Here is a 19,332-nt window from a genome sequence, read left to right on the forward strand (position 1 = left end):
AGATACGAATGAAGTCAAGGACGGGGACGCAAGACACTTCGGTGCAGGAGCTCCACATGGATGAACTTCGACGGATATCTGGAGACACAAATACTAAAAGAGCTGACCCACTGACAAGACACTACTGAAATTGTAGGACTGTATCTTTAACTTATTTAAAATTATTAAAAATTGGCCTCCGTCCTAATCAGGACAGACGAACGGTCACTGCCACACAGATTGACACAAAATATTGCTTGTTGCGTTGTCGGGATTGATAACAGTACTAATTGATAACACCGGAAATTGAGATTTATTTTGAGAAGTGCAGCGCTCTCTAGGAACATTAACAGAAAGTAACAGAAATGTTTATTTACATTTTTTTAGCAGCAACAAGAAGGCAACGGTGTATTTAAATTTTGTGATCTGTGCATTTCAAGATCTATTTCATGATAACCTGTTTTTCACTCGTTTTCCCCTTTTACCTTCACAAATTCACTTCGTTCAATTGAAACATCTAAGTTATCTGGTTTTACATAATTCAAATTCTGCAACATGAGCTTTTCCAGCGAAAGCCCCAGAAATTGGACGGACATCGGTTTCCGGCTCCTGGTCAATGCTGCCTCTCACCCTCTTGAATACGCTAAAGTACTAATCCAGGTGAGCTTTAGTAATTTTGTTGAACTCATGTATATCAGAAGAATCTAACGCTAGTCTAACGGAAACAATGGCAACGTTCACATGAGCACCTTCATTGCAACTATCAATGCAAGTTACCGAGTATGGACTCAACATGCTCCGAGAAAAAGCAGTTCATAAGGACTCTTTGATTCTTATCAATACTCATCGATTCTAGTTTGATTCGGTTCCAGAGAGTGCGCAGTCAGATACCTAAGTGGGATCCTAAGTGGGAATAAAAGTGCCAAGTATTCCGGCGCACTTTTTCCCAACTTTGATACCTCTTTCTCCCTCATCTTTAATGCAACCATGAGCCCCCTTTCTGGATTTCAAAATACTACCCTTGACCTCTCTCCCCCCTTTCCACTTGGTTGCATCCCTCCGCTCACTGCAGATAGTGATGAATGCATTGTCACTTGCCTGCTACAGTGTACATTTTCTACCATTCTGAGGATTTCCTATTATGAAGTCCAGACAAGAACAAAACAACACTTAAATTTCCTACCAATCTTTCCAAAAATTTCTCAGTATCGATTTCCGATGTACAGATGAAAATTTTCCTTCCAAGTTAAGAAAATTATCGATAGATGATCAGAAATATTTAATTCTTCCACACCAAGAAAAAAAAAAATTCAATTGAACCACCATATTTTTCTTCACAAAAGTTGAAAATTTTGGCCCCATGTGTTAGCCCAAAATTGTAAGCACTAGCAGGTAAGAAATTTTAAGTGACACTTTTTCACGGCTGTTTAAAATATGTTTTTTTATGCAGTCTATCAATCTTTTTGTAGCTTTTTTTCGGCACCTATTTGTTTTCCATCATTAATTCCAGTTTTTATTCTGTTTGTAGCTTGGATACGAGCCTCTACCTCCATATCCCTCTAGAACTCTCTTTGGCAAACCTGCCTATGCATTGCCCAACAATTTTGCCTACCGTAAGTTATATCATAATTCTCCATGTGTCATGTGATGAAGCCCTATCAGTAACAAAAAATAGAGCTCTTATGTCCTGGAAAGGAGGAATGTTAATGAGTGTTAGATATGTCAGATGTGATGGAAAGTATTGTTCGGATTGCATCATACTATGTTTGTGCTTTTAGGCGAGAACTTGAATAATTTATCAGCCAGGTTCGAAACTGCTTTGAAGTATCTGAAAGTACAAATTTCTCTCAATTGCAGGATTGTGATTTTTTTGCTAGAAAAAGCAAAGCTTTTTCTGCTTAAGTTTTGCTAAGGTACAAACCTAAGCAAAACTTGAAAATTGTGAAGGCTGTTTTTTTTATGGCTCTTGTTTTTTGTGCTAACACACAATTTTGGCACACATGGACTCCTGAATTTCAAGAACAAATACATATTTTACTTCTCGTGTCAAATCAACATGCACTCCAAAAATTAAACATGATTCCTAAGAGCGCATTGCTTTGACCTTTTATCAAGTGAAATTTTGAGGCGCTGCACAAAATTTAGAAAAGTACGGGGACCTAAAACGATTTTCACCCCTGAAGTTTTCTTTTTGTAAAACTTCACAGAGTCTTTCCTTCAGAATTTTTCCGTCTGTATGTCGTAGGTGATATATGTGGGCACTTTTATGACAGGGCTTTTGATTACTTCTCTACATTATGCCTAATTTGATACTAACTCTTCTTGCAGTTGGTTATATAAAGAAGGTTGATGGATTCACTGGACTCTACCGAGGTCTCTCTGGTAAACTTTGCACCCAGGTTGTTAATATCTGTGTGTATAATTCAACCATGGATAGTCTCAATCAGAGAGAAAAGAACCAACAAAGAGACGACGTCAACATTGAAGGATATGAGTGAGTACAAAATTAAGTTTCATCTCTCCAAATTCATTAAGGAGTTGAATGCAAGGAGACCCTTATCAAAAAAATTGCTTTTTGAGATAACGACTCCTTAAGTATACCACCTTCAAAAAGGGTTGGCTGAAGGCTTATAAATATATCGATATGATATGTTTGGTGGAATATGACAGGAAAAATCATGACAAGGCAAATGAATGACAAACAGAGTTAATTGACCAATTAAACTGCATTTTGCAATTTGGAACTATAAATTCTAGCCTGGTTTAAAAACAACGTATGAGCCATTAGTTTCCCTATGCACATATGCGTTTTTTCAAATGAGACAGAATTTATAGGTCCAAATTGCAAAATGCAGTCCAATTAGGCTAAGCATTCAGCATTGACCATAGTGGCGAGTAATTCAAACACTGCACAATCCAGCTATCTGGAAAGTCCAGAAATAGTTCTGTTTTTTTGAGGGTGGCCCAGCAATATTAAAAAGTACAAAAAGTCTTCAAAGAGATCCAGAAATATTTGCTTCATGCCATGCCTGTTTTTTAAATCAGCCGGAAAAGAATGTGATTCCTCGCCCATTGATTCTTAGTGCAGTATTTACCCTCTAAATCGCAACCATGCATCCAATTGGACTGCATTTTGCAATTTGGACCTATAAATTCTGGCTCATCTGAATATAAATTCTGGCTCATCTGAAAAAAACACTTTTGTGCATAGGGAAACTAATGGCACATACGTTGCTTTTAAACCGGGCCGGAATTTATAGGTCCAAATTGCAAAATGCAGTCCAATTGATCCTCAGCCCACCAATGAGCTTCAACTTTCAAGGCTACTTCATTTTTGTCGCAAGCCACGCGTGAATTTCAAAATTTCAAAGTTTTTTTCTTAAAATTTTGTCACCTGAAAATACTGGAAAAAAACCTGAATTTTTTTTGATGAGGAGACATTGAAATTTTTGGAAAAGTGCTGAAAAAGTTCTAATTTTTTCCCAGCCAGTCTGTGTAGACACCCTGATTGTCGTTTTCTTCTCTTTCCTTTGACTTGTTTTAGTTGAATTTGTTTTTTAATATTTTCCACAGGCTGAGGCTCTTTCTACGAGATCTCTCCAAAGAAGTTGTTGCAAGATCAGCAAGTGTTGTTGTTAGCCATCCTTTTTATGTCATTTCGGTTCGAATGATGGCACAATTTATTGGTAGAGAAACAAAGTACAAGTAAGTCAACTTGGCAATGTTAATTCTCATCTATTTTCAGCTTTATTACCTAGATTATAATTTACATGAGAGTCATCATCTGACTCATGCTTGAGGAGACTGAACTCCAAAGAGCATTGAAAGGTATTTCAAGGCTATTAAGTAAGCCTCACAACTACTCTGCTATTTTTTTCTTCTTCTTTTTTTAATTTTATTGCTTTGAAATGAGAATTATTCTTTGATCCATGAAATTTTAATTCACAATCTCTAATCTTTCCGTTCGGTTTTTGGACTATCTTTCCTACCTAGGGTTTTGTGTTGTATAAAGAGTTCTTTCTCAAAAAGTTAATAACATTCAGTTATAATATGAATAACAAGACTGATGGCTCAATTTTGTGAAAACATGCCCATGTATCTTCTAACGTTTGGCAAGCAGCCTTATTTCCTTCTTATAAAATAAAGTTTCCTGAGAAAAATAAATAAATCAACTAAATACCAACTTTTTTTGTTTCCAGCTCAATATTTTCATCCATAATTGAAATTTACCGTGAAAATGGAATCTGCGGATATTTCAGTGGCCTTGTACCTAGATACCTTGAAGAAATTCTCTCATTTGTTTTAACTTGGGGTGCAACCTATCTTATTTGTCGATACAAATCTTCGGATGAGGATGATTTCAAGTACTACCTCACTACTATTGCAAGTGTAAGTAAAGTAGGTTTATAATTTCTTTCCAGAGGTATACTCTACAAGAAAATATCATAATTATTAAATCCATTCCTGTACATAATTTTTTTAAAATATTCTCTCAAATTTAAAAAGGTACAAGAATTTACACTAAAACCATTTAATTTGATACTTCGCTTTGATCCAAATGTTGAGTCCAGTTGTTACGGGAAGAGTGTAGGACAAACATTCTGAAATATCACACCCTGGACTAGGATTGACAAACACTTACCAGTTGGACTACCTACATTTTTCAATGAGGAACTATATTATTTCTGACTACTTATGAAACCTACATTTGTTGTATTACCTTCTCTATGTAGAGACATTCCTTTATGAGTGAGCCAGAAATAGTAGTTCCTCATTGCCAAATGTAGTTCAGTCAAGTTTGCTAATCCCTCAATTAAAAAATTAGAAAGAACCCTCCTTTTTGTCTATCTCAGCTACTTTTTTGGAAGTAAAAAAATAAAAAATATTGGCTACCTCTGATCTCTCCTTTCTTATTAATCTCTTTTAAGGATTTTCTGTCTGCACCTAATTTTTTGCCAGCTTGTATTATCTCTAATTTTTTCTTCATTTTTTGCAGTTAATAGCCAAAAGCATCACGTACCCATTTTTAGTTGTCTCCACATGCATGGCAACCACTGGTTCTGGGTGAGTTTCAATCATACTTTTTTTCTGTTAGTTCAGGTGTACAGATTTTTAACTCTTAATTCAACGTCGGTTTGGTTTGACACTCTAGGGTGCTTCCTGTGCCAAATTCTTCATTGAATACTCCTTAATCAATAATTTAATTTCGATTTTTTGTGGACTAAGGTTCCTTTTTCCGAGGATGGTGATGAATGTGTGCTGTCACCAAATTTTCGTACGATTCAGTCTTTCTAAGTCGAAAATTAAAGTTTTATTGACTCTTTGAATGTGTCAAGCTTAGCTCAAGACCAACCAACATAGCTCTGCTAGTCTCTGCTCATTTTTTTCAAGATCTCCTCCTTCCCTGCCCCACTGTAGCCCACATGTTGCAGAATTGGCCCGCTGTAAAATGATCCGAAACTCAATGCATAACATTTAAACTACCCGCGGTCAATGCGTAGTAGTAGTAGTGCCCCAAAACTTGTCTACAGTATTCTCATTGTCAATGACTGACTTGTGTCGATTGATCTTGGTTCAGCTTATAGAGGACTTGAAGTGGAGGGGTTTTTGTCTCAGCTAAATTTTACTCCCTATAGAAATTGGTTTTGTATTGATTTCTGCAACAGAAACTCATATTTTGAAAACGTTTGAGTTCAGTCTCGAATTTTTGGCCATTTTTTGCAAACGATTCAGAATTAGTTATGATAAGTATGAGTCCTCTCTTACTTCATTTTATCACATATGTGTATAGCTACTTGTACTTGTTTGAAATTTCTTATTCTGTTTTACTTTTTTTCCAGGTTACGAGCAGGTTGTCCACCTTTTATGCCTCTGTACCAAAGTTCTATCGAATGTGCGCTTAACTTGTCCAAGCACGGTGATCTCAAACGAGGATCAGGTATTTTCTGGCGGTACTACTCCGGACCTCCAGTTTTCCAAACTCCCAGTGGCCCTGTTTACTTAGGGCCTCTGTAAATTTTAGCTTTATAAAATATGTGTATTAATATTAAGCTAGTCTAAAACAACACTAGCTTTTCATATTGTTGTCCTCTTTTTTAATTTTTTTATTGAATTTTTGTTCCTGTCTGTGGTATTTTCCAATCAATTTTTTTTCTATGTATTGTGTTTATTACCTTTTTTTTTATTCATCACGGATCTTTTTGTTGGAAAATTTTGAGACTTTTAGTCCGCCCTCCTCACTTTCGCATCCAGTGTGGATAAGTTCTGAAGCAGTGACGCGACCAATCAAAAGTTTAGTCAGGTATTGTTGACTCAGTCACTACATATTATGATAGATCTAATAATTACCTATGTATAATAAAAATGTTGTTTTGTAAAATTGTTTGGCAGTTTCCTATTTTTCCTGTAATAAACACTCAAGAAGTATCTAATTAAATAAGAGACCAACTGCTTTGATATTCTAATATGTAGTAATTTCTGGAGTTAGGGTGCTATCGATAGAAATAAAAAACAAAATCAAATAGAACAAAATACGCTTTATTTGAATAAACACAACCTGGCTAAAGCCTCATGACAAAAAAAGGCGAGACGCCAGTTGGACTAGCTTGTGCAAAAAAGTTCAATGTAATTAGTTGACAGGCCTTCTGCCAGAAAACTGGGTGTTAAATACTTCAAAAAATTTGCTAAATTGAGAAAAAGTGGACATCAAACAGTTTTGCACAGGCAGCTTTGTTTAAAAGTTATAGGACAGACTGGCACTGGGAAATTTTAAAGATCAAAATAAAATAAGCAGATGTTTATCTAAAAGTAAAGGTGATAGCACATTGGTGCATTCTTTTGAGACAGGTTTTTTATGCACAGTTATTGTTCCAAAAAGTAGTCTGATAAAAATAAACACAACTCAAACAATACAAAAAAAAAAAAAAAAAACAGGGTAGAAAACCTCTTTTTGTTTTCCGAAAAATATTTCTGATGAGTAAAATGAACAACTTAGATTAGCATTGTCATTACACAAATTTCGATGTCCAAAATTTTAAAGTTAATAATAGTCAACATTGTGAAGGTTAAACATTTTGAGTTTTAGTTAGAATTGTTTCTACTGAGAACAGATCAATGAGAAAGACTTTTCACAAATGAAAAGAACCCAATTAATCTACATCGTTCGGTTTCATCCAAAATTTTGTGTGGTATACTTTGTGTTATATAACCATGGCAAGAGATATAACTACAGTTTCTTCATACAGTTACAAAGAACAGTTCATAGGATGCCAAAATTAGGATTTTCTGGGACTAATTTTTATTGATTTGATATCCAACTTCATTTCAGCACCCTTCTGTGAATTAGGTACATACTGTTTCTTTCTTTCCTCACTATTATTGATGAAAATACTACATTTTTAAAAAACTTGATCGTCTTGAGAGGTTTTGTTTGCTTTTCGATCAACAGTAGCAATGACACAGAAAATGAGGGCGTTTTATTTGGCAAAAACCTAATTCCGACTACTTGGAAGAGTTACACGAGTTACACCTCTAGCTGTATTAAGATCTGTATTCATAATTGCTGAACACTTCAGGTAATCAACTTAAGTTAAAACCAATAAAAATAATTAAAATAAAAATAACGTTTTACTATGGACTAAAAAATTCAGAGAAGAAACTTTAGGCGGGAAGCTATAGCTGAGATCCGTCTCAATACTACATGAGGGCCTGAATCAGCTTCATCCACTTTCTCAAAAAGTTGTCTTTCCACGCCTCGCGCACCCTCTGAATTTTATAAAAAAAAATCACACATGCTCAATATTTTCAATTTTATCACAATGAAAAGGCGTTCAGAAGGTACAATGGATATCAAAATTGTGTCTGCAAATAAGATAAGCTAATAATAAAATTTCACTGAACGGATATAACATTCCACGCACTTAAGTACTCAGCACTTCATTCCGCATTAAATGCTGCAGTGAAACTTTTATACTAAAAAATAAAAATTCTGATGACTCAGTTTTGAAAAATGGAAAATTTCTTTGAATTCAGCGGGAGAAAAAATTGCACGGAGACTGAATGGTTTGACCTCTTCGTTTAGGAGGTAAACTTCTTGAATGATATTTTACAAGTTTGATTCATACAGTTAGGTCTTTATTGCACACACAGGGTGTCTACCAAAATTCTCTTTCATTTTTTCCTGACTTTTCAGGTTTTCTTGGATCATTCTGGGTCCCTCTGAATCTAAAGAGATATGATAATGATTACAGTTCAGAGCAAAGCACCAGTGCAGATCAGTGAAGGCTCGAATTTACAAAGAGAAAATTCACGACAGACTCTGAGAGAGTGCTGTGCCAAAAATTTATGGAAAAAACAAAATCTTGCAAGGGAGTTGGTGACTCTCCTGGTATGCACCTTTCCTCTCTGACTTTCTCGGTTTCTAAACAGTCTGACACCTCTCTCTACTCACGAACACTCGAGACATCTTCTCTGTCACCTTTGAATAAAGATAATAATATATAGCCTCAACTATGCAAGGAGGGTGATTTACCTTCTGCGTCACTGATTTCTTTTGGTAGATCCATGACGAGAGTTTGACTAAAGGCTTTAGGAACTAATATAAGCACTTAAGGTGCAACGCAACAATTTTTGGCAAAAATGGAAGCAGCAAGAGACGTATAATATTCCTTTTAGTTTTATCTCATCATAATTTTTACTTTCAAAATTCTCTGGATCAATGAATCGCAAAAATAGTTACTTCATACATATATATGAAGATGTCTTTTTAGTTTGAATGTTAAGTACAAAAATGCGCAAGCACCTTAAAACCTCCCCATGGGTACTCTGTCAATATGTAGACTACCAATTTTATACCAGTAAAAGTACTATGCATAAAATGGGGGTGTAAACAGTAAAAAGTACAATTTTCAATTTTGTAATCTCTCTGAAAAAAGTCTTCGAAGTTTTGCATTTAATATTTAATTTTCACAATTAATATTTTCCGAAGAATCTTGGTTAAAAACTGGAGGTAGATGTGACAAACTCAATGGTAAGCGCATTGGAGCGTTATAATACAGTAATACCCTGAATATCTGGCAATTTGGGGCAGAGCCCTGCTCCAGGTGTCAAAAATGCTGAATGGTTGAAATTACTGGACATCATGAGCAGCAGAAACTCCAAAAAAAAAAGAAAAAAAAAAAAGCAAAAAGTAGCACTGCATAACTGATATTATAATCAGTGGCCAGATGATAAAGGAATTACTATATATAAATTATGGAAAAGGTAAAGTGAGTCTAGATAAAGAACTTCCACACACTTGCCAACTATTTGTGCACCGTGTGTGGATAAAGCTGATGCTAGTAAAGCCGATCTCTGTACGTCGTATCCATGGCTGCAACAGGTGGCCTTGCATTATTTAGGTTCATATTTGCTTGGTGGTGAGCATGAGCTCTTGCATGTCCTTGCCGACGTGGAGTTATGTACTCAAACATACTTTGAGTATGTTGAGCCAACATTTTGGAAAGATCGCACGGCATTGGGTCTGTCCAGAAAAAGTCGTGATTCAGTGCTGAATCTGAGTCGAAACGCTTACTAGGGTCAAGGATTAGTAATTTGTCTAGAAGATCACAGCCAAAAGGATCCTTAACGTAAGGTTTCAATCTGTCTTTTACCTGCAAAAAAAGATGAAGAGAGTTCATTTTGTGATACTGATTCTGAATTTTTCATGATTTTTCTGATAACTGCCACTGCTAAATCACCTTAAGCAAGTCTGGAAGGGTAATTATTCCAGTTCAATCAAGTAGAGTTTAACCGTCTAAAGAACTGCTTTGTACCATGTACTGCATTCCTTTGTTCATCTCAAAAAATTTACCACAAAAACACTAATTTTCCACATATTTTTTCTTTGAGGAAAAATCCTATTTTGAAAGAGGAGAAACATCAAGACTTGCCGTCTTCGTTTGGGCTGATTTTTTTTTTTACAAATTTGTTGAAGCAACTTGTTGACAATGCCCCTCCCCCCCTAAATACACCACAGAAGTGAATACATTTTTAAAATGTGCATTTTCAGATGCTGCTTTTGTTCTCGGAAAGTGGTTCTGATCAAGAGTCCCAGGATAGAGCTTTTGAAATAATCTCTTTTTTATTGTGAAGCAGAGCTCAATTGAAATTACAACTTGTGAGCATTTTTTATGCCATCCCTATGACAAATGGCAAGATGATAGTATAAGTTTAGTTCTTAAAATATAAACTTACTTTTCTTTTTTGATTCTTGGCTAACTGCATTGTCTGAAACAGCGGCAAGCTTTCGACACCAGGCCAAACTTCTGGCGTTATCGAGCCGCAAAGTTGACAAATTAGAGTGAGCTGTTGTTGTTCAGAATTTCCTTGCATAATTGGCGACCGTGTCCACATTTCTGCCATGATACAACCAGCTCCCCATAAATCAACTGGTGGGCCATAGTTGCGATCACCAAGCAATAATTCTGGTGGCCGATACCACAAAGTAACCACTCGGTTAGTGTATCTGATGGAAAAAAAAAGCATTAATAGGATCAAACGATGAGAACAAAATTATGAGATACTTGGTTTAATTAATAATTCCAGAATCCAATGCTTATACTACAAACCTTCAGGATTGAAAATATTGATAAATCTTTAACAAAGTGATTATTTTTCGGAGCTAAACAAAACAAACTTGATTTCGTCATACATGACATAAATTAATGAGATTAATGACAAGACTTGAATGTAATTGAATCTTGCTTTTAGCATAAGAACTCTACATTAATTACTTGTATTGTCTACCAAATAAATGTTTGAAAAGATTGTAAGGGGCGGCATTTTTTTAGGACTATGCAACTGACTTGCTGCTTTTCAGGTACTTCATCAGACAGCATGCATTGGAAAATATGAGATAAAATCTAATGAAAAGTCTAAAGGAAAGGCTACAACTTACTTGTTCGGTGCATCTTTCTTTGCAAGACTAAAAGGTCTTGCTAATCCAAAATCAGCTAATTTTAGAATACCAGATTTAGTTATCAAAACATTCGCAGCTTTCATATCTCTGTGAAGTATCTGGCAGAAAAAAATGAAATTTATGAAACCTCCTGGGGATTGACAATTAAATCAGAGGGGGAAAAAACAAGTTTCTACAATTGTCACAAATATCAGCAGCTAAGGCAGTAGCTAATGCACCAGTTATATTACCATTCTAACGAAAAATGTTGTAAGTATAAACATTTTAATGTTGCCAAATCTTTCTTGATGAAATGCTTGAAAACTTGTGAACTGTTTTCATCAAAATTTTTAGAGAATTTTCCTCACAATTTATTCTAGCGCCTGACAATTCTAAGGTGAAATAATCAGTTTTCTTCAAATACAATTATTTCACTTGGGAAAATTTGGTGACATATGAATGTTCATGCAAAACTTATCCTCAGCACGGCAGTCTCGCTGAAATTAATATTATAGTTTTCAAAGTTTGAAGCAAATTAATTCAAGATTTTTAATAGGAAAGAATGGAGAGAAACCATAATTTCATAATGAATAAGTTTTCACTTACTGGCTTTTCCATTTTTGGAATGAACACTAATTTTTTATTTTATAGTATTCAATTCTCATTATAATAGCGCTGGTAGACACAAAACTGTTTACCGTTTCTGAACTTACCTATGCTTTTTAAAATAAAAACAAATTAGACAGAAATGATGGACTACCTACAATCCTTGGGTGGTTCTATATATAAAGTCGCTCTACAACGCACTTTGGCGTTCTACGACACCCAAACGCCACATATGCCTGTCTTCCCAGAGGTTCTCGGGCAACTGACACCGCAACATCTCTTCGTCAACGCCCTGCCGCCAACCCTTTACGGGACGTCCCTGTCGCCTCTTCCCAGGTGGTACCCAATCCAAAACTTGTTTGGGCAACCTCTCCTCCGACATCCTTTGCACATGTCAATACCAGCATAAGGGTGGTTCTAAACTAGGAAAATTTAGCACCCTTGTTTTTTGAAGCTGAAAAGAGACACTTGAGGCGCCTAATGTCAAAACCTGCAGCCTCCATTGTAGTGTGTGAAAAGTTGGCAATCATTTTTGTTAATTTTAAAAAGAGTAGGAGAGTTTTCATTGGCATACTTCCTCAAAAATTTTCTACATATTAGTGAGAAAATCACGACAGTATTTTATGCAGGCAGTCTTATTCATAATTCCTTTTAGAAAATTAAAATAACTGCCAAATTTTTAGACACTGTAATGAAGATTACAGGTGTTGATGGGAGGCACCTTACTTCTTCTAATATCCCTTAGTTTGAAAGTGATGTACTTTAAGTAAAACAGACTATTTTTTCTAATTTTTCCCCCTTTCTTAATTCCATGCATTTCTTGACACTGCCATTTAATTCGATATACTCACTCACCTAAATCAGTAGAATTAATATAATAAAATAAGGAAAAAATAAATCAAAGCATATCTTTTGATGTGAAATGTTTAAATTAACATACTGTTATTTTATCAAAACTAAAATGCATTTCCTGTATCAGAGATTCAACAGAGTTTTAATAAAATAACATTATGTCTTTTAAATATTTTACAACAAAATGCATGTTTTGATCTATTCTTTCCTCATTTTATTAGTTACATAATAAAGCAAGATGTGCTTCTCAAATCAAAGAATTTATAAACCTTAAAAAATTACAATTGAGAAATGATGGATGTATAGAAAAAGATTCCAGTAAATGCTTACCTTGTTACTATGAATGTAATAGAGACCATCAAGCATCTGTTTCATGACTTTTTTTATCTCTCCAAGGCTGAATTTGACATTGACATTGGAAAGGAGACCAGCAAGGTCATGTTCACAAAACTCGAATATCAGGTAAAAAGTTGGACGAAAACGATTTTCAAAAGTGCCTGAAAGAGAACTGGACACATAAGAGTAGGAAATTAAGGGGAGGGGGGGATCCCTAGATAAGGTACAAATTCGAGCACTCTGATATATATTTCTTGTTTGTAATTTGATCTAAAGTCTATGAAAATTTCAAGGAAAAACATTCATAACTTGGATAAAAAATAAACACTTTACTGGGGGAAATTTTGGAACTCGCGAATGTTCATACAGCGTTCTTCTTTGGCACAGCGAAGTTGGACCCATCGCAAGCCCAGTGCAGCTTGTTTTGTCTTGACAATTTGCAATCCGTTCATGTAAGCAGGGCCTTGCCAGGACCTCAACGGAGCTTTTGGAATAATAACTAGTTGACGGCTTGCTTGCTGCCACAACCGTATACCCATTACTTGCTTTTGATTCCATAAATACTCTGAAAGGAGGCAGATTGCGGGTTGCCATCACAGCCTGCACTGTACTGATGATGAATCTAACTAATCTCAATTGGACATATTTCTACCAAACAGACCTATGTGGAGGTGAGAAATATGGGGTGTGCTCGTCGAAGCTGCATAAGAAGCAATGTAAAAGTGGACGTGATTCCTTTTGAAGAATTGGAAAAGCGGGATTTTACATTCTATCAAACGGACCTATGTGCCAACTAAATGCGGGAGTCATGAGCTGCGGGCATGGCAAGAGAGCCTTGTGGACAGGGCTCATGAGTTAAGGGCTCACTCTAGCGATCTCCCCGTCGTGCCGGCGCTGGTTCGTTGTCGCTGACGTCACTGGCGCTTTATTATTATCATTCACTCTTACGCAAAGAGAACTAACGAGCACACCCCATATTTCTCACTTGCACATAGGTCTGTTTGGTAGAAATACGTCCAATTTGCAGTTGCCTCACTGACTGATCGTAACTAGTGTTGCACTAAACAGTTTTTGGAGAGATGATTAGGTATTGTACTTGAGATTTTTTCTCTTTGTCGTAAGATTTTCAGGTTTATACTGAATTTTGCTCATGATGGCATAATCACAATTTCTGTTTGGGTGACTTGCGAGTTGAACCAAATTCTGTTTTTATTAACTCATTAACATTAAGAATATTGTGAATGCTTACTTTCAACGAAATTAGAATTCAAAAAGTAACTAATACATATAAAAAGAAAGTACCTTTAGTTCTGCAGATTTCCAAAAGATTCACTACATTTTCATGTTTCAGAAGTTGCAGGATTCTAATTTCTCTCAAGGCAGTAAGAGGGAACTGGAAAAATGAAAAAAGAAAAAAAACTTCAGATTTGAGAAAAGTTGTGAGCATTACGGCTTGTTACATTCAAAAGATGTTTACAATGTGAGATAAAAAGCTTTGCAAGGAAGGGTGCGCTTGTTTAGATGAAACAAATTAAGCAATGAGGCATGGTTGACTCATTGATAACACATAAAAGATGCTTTGTTTCAATCGCAGGATACTATTTTTGACAACATCGGATATTGATCTTAACATTCATACATGCTTGATTTTTTCTTCAAGAAGTTCTACCAATAAATTTTGAAGTAGATACAGAGATAAAACAAAGCACTGAAAGATAGATATTTATGATCAAGGGAATAAGATTTTTCGGTCTTCGGCTACTCATGATGCAACAACAAAAGTTGAGATATTAGCTGACTTTACAAATGTCTACAATGATTGTGACTTACGCAATGCTCTATTAAAAAAAAACATGCTTCAGCATGGCCTGAGTCGCAATCATTGCACTTTGTAAGGTCGGCTATGAGCTCAACTTTTGTTTTTGATTAAGGTAATATTAAGTACATTGATTTGTTTTCAAAAGTATAGAGGGTTTTTGAAGTTCCAGTACTTCCCTTTCACATCCTATTACAATTAGTGAATTATCAAGATTCTGTCTTATAAGTTCTACTTACTCCTTCCCTCTCATTATCCATGAGGATTTTCTTCATTGCAACAATTCTTTTTTCATCATTTCTATCTTTCGCTTTAAAGACCTCCCTAAAAACAGAGAAAAAGAACAGTTAGACTTGTTACTAAGGTAGCAAAAATTTAGATTACATAGTTGGTTTGAAAAAAATACAAAAAGGAAAAAAAATGAAAGAAAAGACAGAGACATTAGCTGAGGAATAAGTCCATAAGGCCTTAGAACAGGATTCATAGAAAACTCATGGCTTTGGTCTTACATCAGGGGTGACGGCAGCAGCGTTTTTGCCAGAAAATTAGTAGTTGGGCTTAGGAAGAAGGGTGCGCCTCCCTTTCTCAGAAAAAAATGCTCTAATGGCAGCAGAACTAGGTCAGTTGTAATGCAAATGCTTATCATTATTGATGGTACGACAGCAGGTAATTCAAAAATATTGCAGCAAAATTTACAAAATGGCGAGGCAATATCTGTTTTAGGGGCAAAAAACTGCTTCCGAAAATAAAAAATAATCATCATGATTTTCTTTTGTGAGCTACAACACTTGGCTACTAATACGTGCTTCATATCAAACCATCAATAAAATGGACGTATTTCTGTTAAACGGAACTAAGCACCAATTTGAGTTCCTTTTGAGGATTTTAGAATCCCGGATAGGACGTTCTATCAAACGGAACTAAGCGCCATGGAAAAGCATTGCGATTATAGGACGGAACGAGCATCGCGTTCCGCAACACCCGCCAATCCAAGCCCCCCTCCTTTCCTCCCCCTATGGCGCTTTGTTCCATTTGATAGAAATACGTCCAAGTGTAGGAATGAATTATGTATTTCTCTAATGCTTCAAGGCCGCCACTGTTTGCGATGCGTAAAAAAGTTATTTTAAAATACATGACACAATTGGGCAAAAAGATGCAATCCAAAAATCTAGTATTGCGTTTCAAAAAACTGATCAGAGACAGTTTCTTTCTTACATGATCGACAGCAAAAAATCTCATGATATTTTTCCTTTCGATATGATGAATAAGATGGATGAAAATACCCAATATCTTGTCCCCCTGCCCATCAGCACAGATGTTTATTATTTCCTCTTTTTCGCCATCCGATAGGGTGAATGGCCTTAAAAACACTTTTTTTATTGAAGTTTCCATGACTGCCAGTTCTTGAGATCGTATTATTATTAAAGATTATGCCTTGGGGTTTGACGGAGCTGCCTCACTATTTTCCTGCTAGAAAAAGGGATTCCATCTGAGAAAAATGGTCCCTGACAAAGTATGCAGCTCTTTACCCTCACTTACCTACCCAACAATAAATAGAAAAGAAAATTCTGACAAATTTGCGACTCACCCAAATGTTCCTTGACCTATTTTAGTGAGTTTTTCATACTTGGCGGCTTCATCACAGAATTTGAAATCGTAATTTTCAATATACTTTTGTTTTTCTTTCGCTGATAACATATGAGGAGTTTGCGGAGGAGTTGCAGAAGGAGTGAGCGAGGCAGGGAAAGGTAGTGTTGGGTTTGGTGGGTTCACAGGCTGATTAGGATGATTGTATTTTTGGTGACTATAGCTATCATGACTGACTCTGCTTTGACTTCCACTTGGTGCAACTCTACTACCAGACTGTCCTGCGGAGGGCTTTGCTATCATTTCAAATAACTGGAAGAGAGCAATTACACAAAAATAAGTTAGCAGCAGTTTGAGATGTAACGATAAAATGATGAAAAACAGGGTTTGATATGTTTTTTGGCATCTCCCTTTCACAGGAGAGAAGATTCTGTACATGGTGCTACGGAAATCAAAAATTAGATTCAAGCATAGATTGTTGCAATTATCACCTAAGGGTGTCCTTCCAGGTTATGATAAGCTTGCATAAGAGAATATTGACAATGTGAGATTCCACAAGTAGCAATCATTACCCGGGTCAAGCAAAAATAGGCATAACTACAAGTCAGTACGACAGGCTATTGAGTCCGAGCCTGACATATGGTACAACAATTGTTGACGTGAAGTTAGTCGATTTTCAACAGCTAACCGGAGGTTTGTCTTGAATCCTAATATTGTACATTTCATTTAACCATACAATTCATGAGAGATACTTCATACTAAAGTATGTTGCAACTCTGTAAGGTTTCCGGAAAAAGCCTCACTTCGTACGTATACAGCTCACATGAATGAATAATTTTGAGCAAGGGAAAAGAGCAGAGGTCAAATGAAGTGTTGAACCGAAAATTATTACGGAATATTTAGATTCTAAGAGAGGAAAAGATAGCCAGGACGGAGGGGAATACAGCGTTAAAGTGAAGTTTCAACATGAAGGAACTCAATGTCTAACATTAAGATCTACTTAAAATTTTGGTCCTGCTAGTCTAAAGCAGACAAAACATTATACTCACCTCTTTGTTCCGTTATTCGTCAGGTATAAATTGATTCAAACTTGGACAGAAAACGTTATTATTTGGTAAATTAATTCATTTGTAAAAGCTAACCATTGTTAGATTATCACTTATCACATACTTGAGGAAATTTGAGGTTATGTTCAATGCACGTGTTTTGTTTACAAAAAGTCATTCAAGCATACCAACGTCATGGATCGAGATTTTCTTGTCACCACGCACGTTGTGTACCAACTCAACACACATGTTTTGCAAGCGCGCCGTTCAAATTAGAGCTAGAGCTATTGGAGGCGGCAGGACCTAAAAAGATGCCGTTAAATATTCTAGGTGGCGGTAGCCACCCCGGCCCAATCCTAAAAAACTCCCCCAAAAAATTTGACGACAAAAAAAAAAAAAAAAAAAAAAAAAAAAAAAAAAAAAAATTATATTAGATCGATTTTGTAAATTGTTGGTGCTGGGACCCCTAATAGAGTACACTCCTAATCCATCTCCGTTCTATGGAGATATCATCACAGGTGGTTCTAAACCTCCATGCGTGGGGGTACTTTTGGTGGTGATGGTGGGGGGGGGGGGGTGCCGGGAGGAGCCCAACAATTGGAAAATGTTCTCTTTCCTTTCCGAGAATGCATTTGATGCGAGAAACAGGGACGGATTGGCGCCGAACAAGTGGCTAGGCATACCGTCCCACTTAAGTTGTTTTTTGAACTTCGAAGGAAGCAAACCATCCCAAAATCACCTTGCATACTTACATTGACCGGCAGAGCCGGATCTAGGAGGTGGCCACATGGGCCGCGGCCCATGGCGACAAATTTTGACTCTTTTTTAAACGTAGGTATAAAAAATCGGATTCAGAAAAAAATTGCAAACGAGAAAAGGCGACAAAATCTCTCATTTCCTGAGAGTGTAGTAATTTCTAATTTTGTCGTCTTCCGGCGATACAAGAGGCAGCACCTTCATTAGTCGAGTTAAGAGAGAAACCAATTTGGCCTGGAACGGCGCGGCGCGGAGTGAAATGATGACGAGGACTTGAAATTGAAAGGAACAGCCCTCGGCGCGGCGGTCGGCGCGTTACACATATTAGCGCCTACAAGACTGCATGAATACTTCACGCATTGCGTCAAACACAGTGCGGCCAGCAGCGGTCGGCGGGAAACGCATGGCGCCTACAAGAGTGCATGAATACTTCACGCATTGCGCCAAATACAGTGCGGTCAGCGCGGCGCGGCAGCGGAAGTTAAAATTATTAAACCACATTTAGGTTTTTCACATTTTTTTGCAATAAATGTGTCCGACACGAGTAAACGTGTCTTATGCAACCCGCCCCCTCCGGCACGTTCACTTGAAGGTTTTTATTAAAGTTTCAGATCGAATGAGAATAGGGCGGCAAAATACAGGCAGGCGGCCCATGGGTGGCAAGTAGGTAAATCCGGCCCTGTTGACCGGCTAACCGGGATTTTTCCTCGGTGCCTCCGTTTGCTGGTCCGTTTGCAACATGAACGCAATTTTAATCATTGGCTTTCATAGTCTTCTAGGTTTGAAACTTTGTTAAAATCTACCATAAAACTGCTGTCAAGTTCTCGATCAGTTCGGCTTATATCTTTAAAAAAATTCAGAATGTATCAGACTTTATTGGGAAAATAAAATCCAAAAAATGAAGCAAATGCGGTTTTAAAATAATCGATTAACTGTGAAATTATAATTTTTTAACGTTTTCTTTTAGTAGAAAATGTGTAGCAAAAATCTCAGTTCGTATAACAATCTTATGGTAAAACTCGGTAAAATTATCGTAACACGGCGATGAGCAAGAATTCTGTTAAGAAGAGGGTCTCTACCTAAAGTGCCAGGTTTTTTCAATGTGAGTGTTATAACTACTCACCCCCTCCATGGACTAGCCAGTTCCCGTTGCCCAGGCCGTGAAATGTGCAGTCAGTCCACAAACTGCAGTCAAAAGTCAGAAATTTCGCCTATAGATGGGCGGTTGTTAATTTTAAATGCCATCTATTCGCTAATCGACGAATGTCCCTGACAAAAGCTAGACTGAGTTGATTACGGCGCCTTGATACAACTATATGTGCTCCACGAATGTACGTGTTGCTCATTCACAAATTGAAGGCGCTCCCACTTTTCTAACTTCTTCAGAAAAGCACGGGACTTGTCAGTAGTAGCACCGG

The 19,332-nt window shown here is 36.6% G+C and overlaps 2 protein-coding genes across 2 annotated transcripts; one reads left to right on the forward strand and one right to left on the reverse strand.

Annotated features, from left to right (window-relative positions):
- Positions 1–361: 361 nt before the first annotated feature.
- On the forward strand, positions 362–6,358 carry Mtch (Mitochondrial carrier homolog 1). Its single transcript, XM_019060247.2, has 7 exons — positions 362–639; positions 1,508–1,592; positions 2,308–2,473; positions 3,553–3,684; positions 4,179–4,368; positions 4,976–5,043; positions 5,820–6,358. The coding sequence occupies exons 1-7, from the start codon at positions 535–537 to the stop codon at positions 5,992–5,994; spliced, it is 921 nt and encodes a 306-aa protein (XP_018915792.2). The 5' UTR covers positions 362–534; the 3' UTR covers positions 5,995–6,358.
- Positions 6,359–6,500: 142 nt separating this feature from the next.
- LOC109043144 (cyclin-dependent kinase 9) lies at positions 6,501–17,335 on the reverse strand. The gene is made up of 8 exons (XM_019060246.2): positions 17,162–17,335; positions 16,114–16,424; positions 14,765–14,849; positions 14,012–14,102; positions 12,704–12,870; positions 10,916–11,034; positions 10,213–10,483; positions 6,501–9,629 (listed from the first exon to the last, which is right to left on the reverse strand). Exons 2-8 carry the CDS (start codon positions 16,413–16,415, stop codon positions 9,315–9,317), a joined length of 1,350 nt encoding a protein of 449 aa, XP_018915791.2. The 5' UTR covers positions 16,416–16,424; positions 17,162–17,335; the 3' UTR covers positions 6,501–9,314.
- Between the last annotated feature and the right edge of the window lie 1,997 nt (positions 17,336–19,332).

The sequence above is a fragment of the Bemisia tabaci genome, chromosome 1, assembly GCF_918797505.1.
Source record: "Bemisia tabaci chromosome 1, PGI_BMITA_v3".
Lineage (NCBI taxonomy): Eukaryota > Metazoa > Arthropoda > Insecta > Hemiptera > Aleyrodidae > Bemisia > Bemisia tabaci.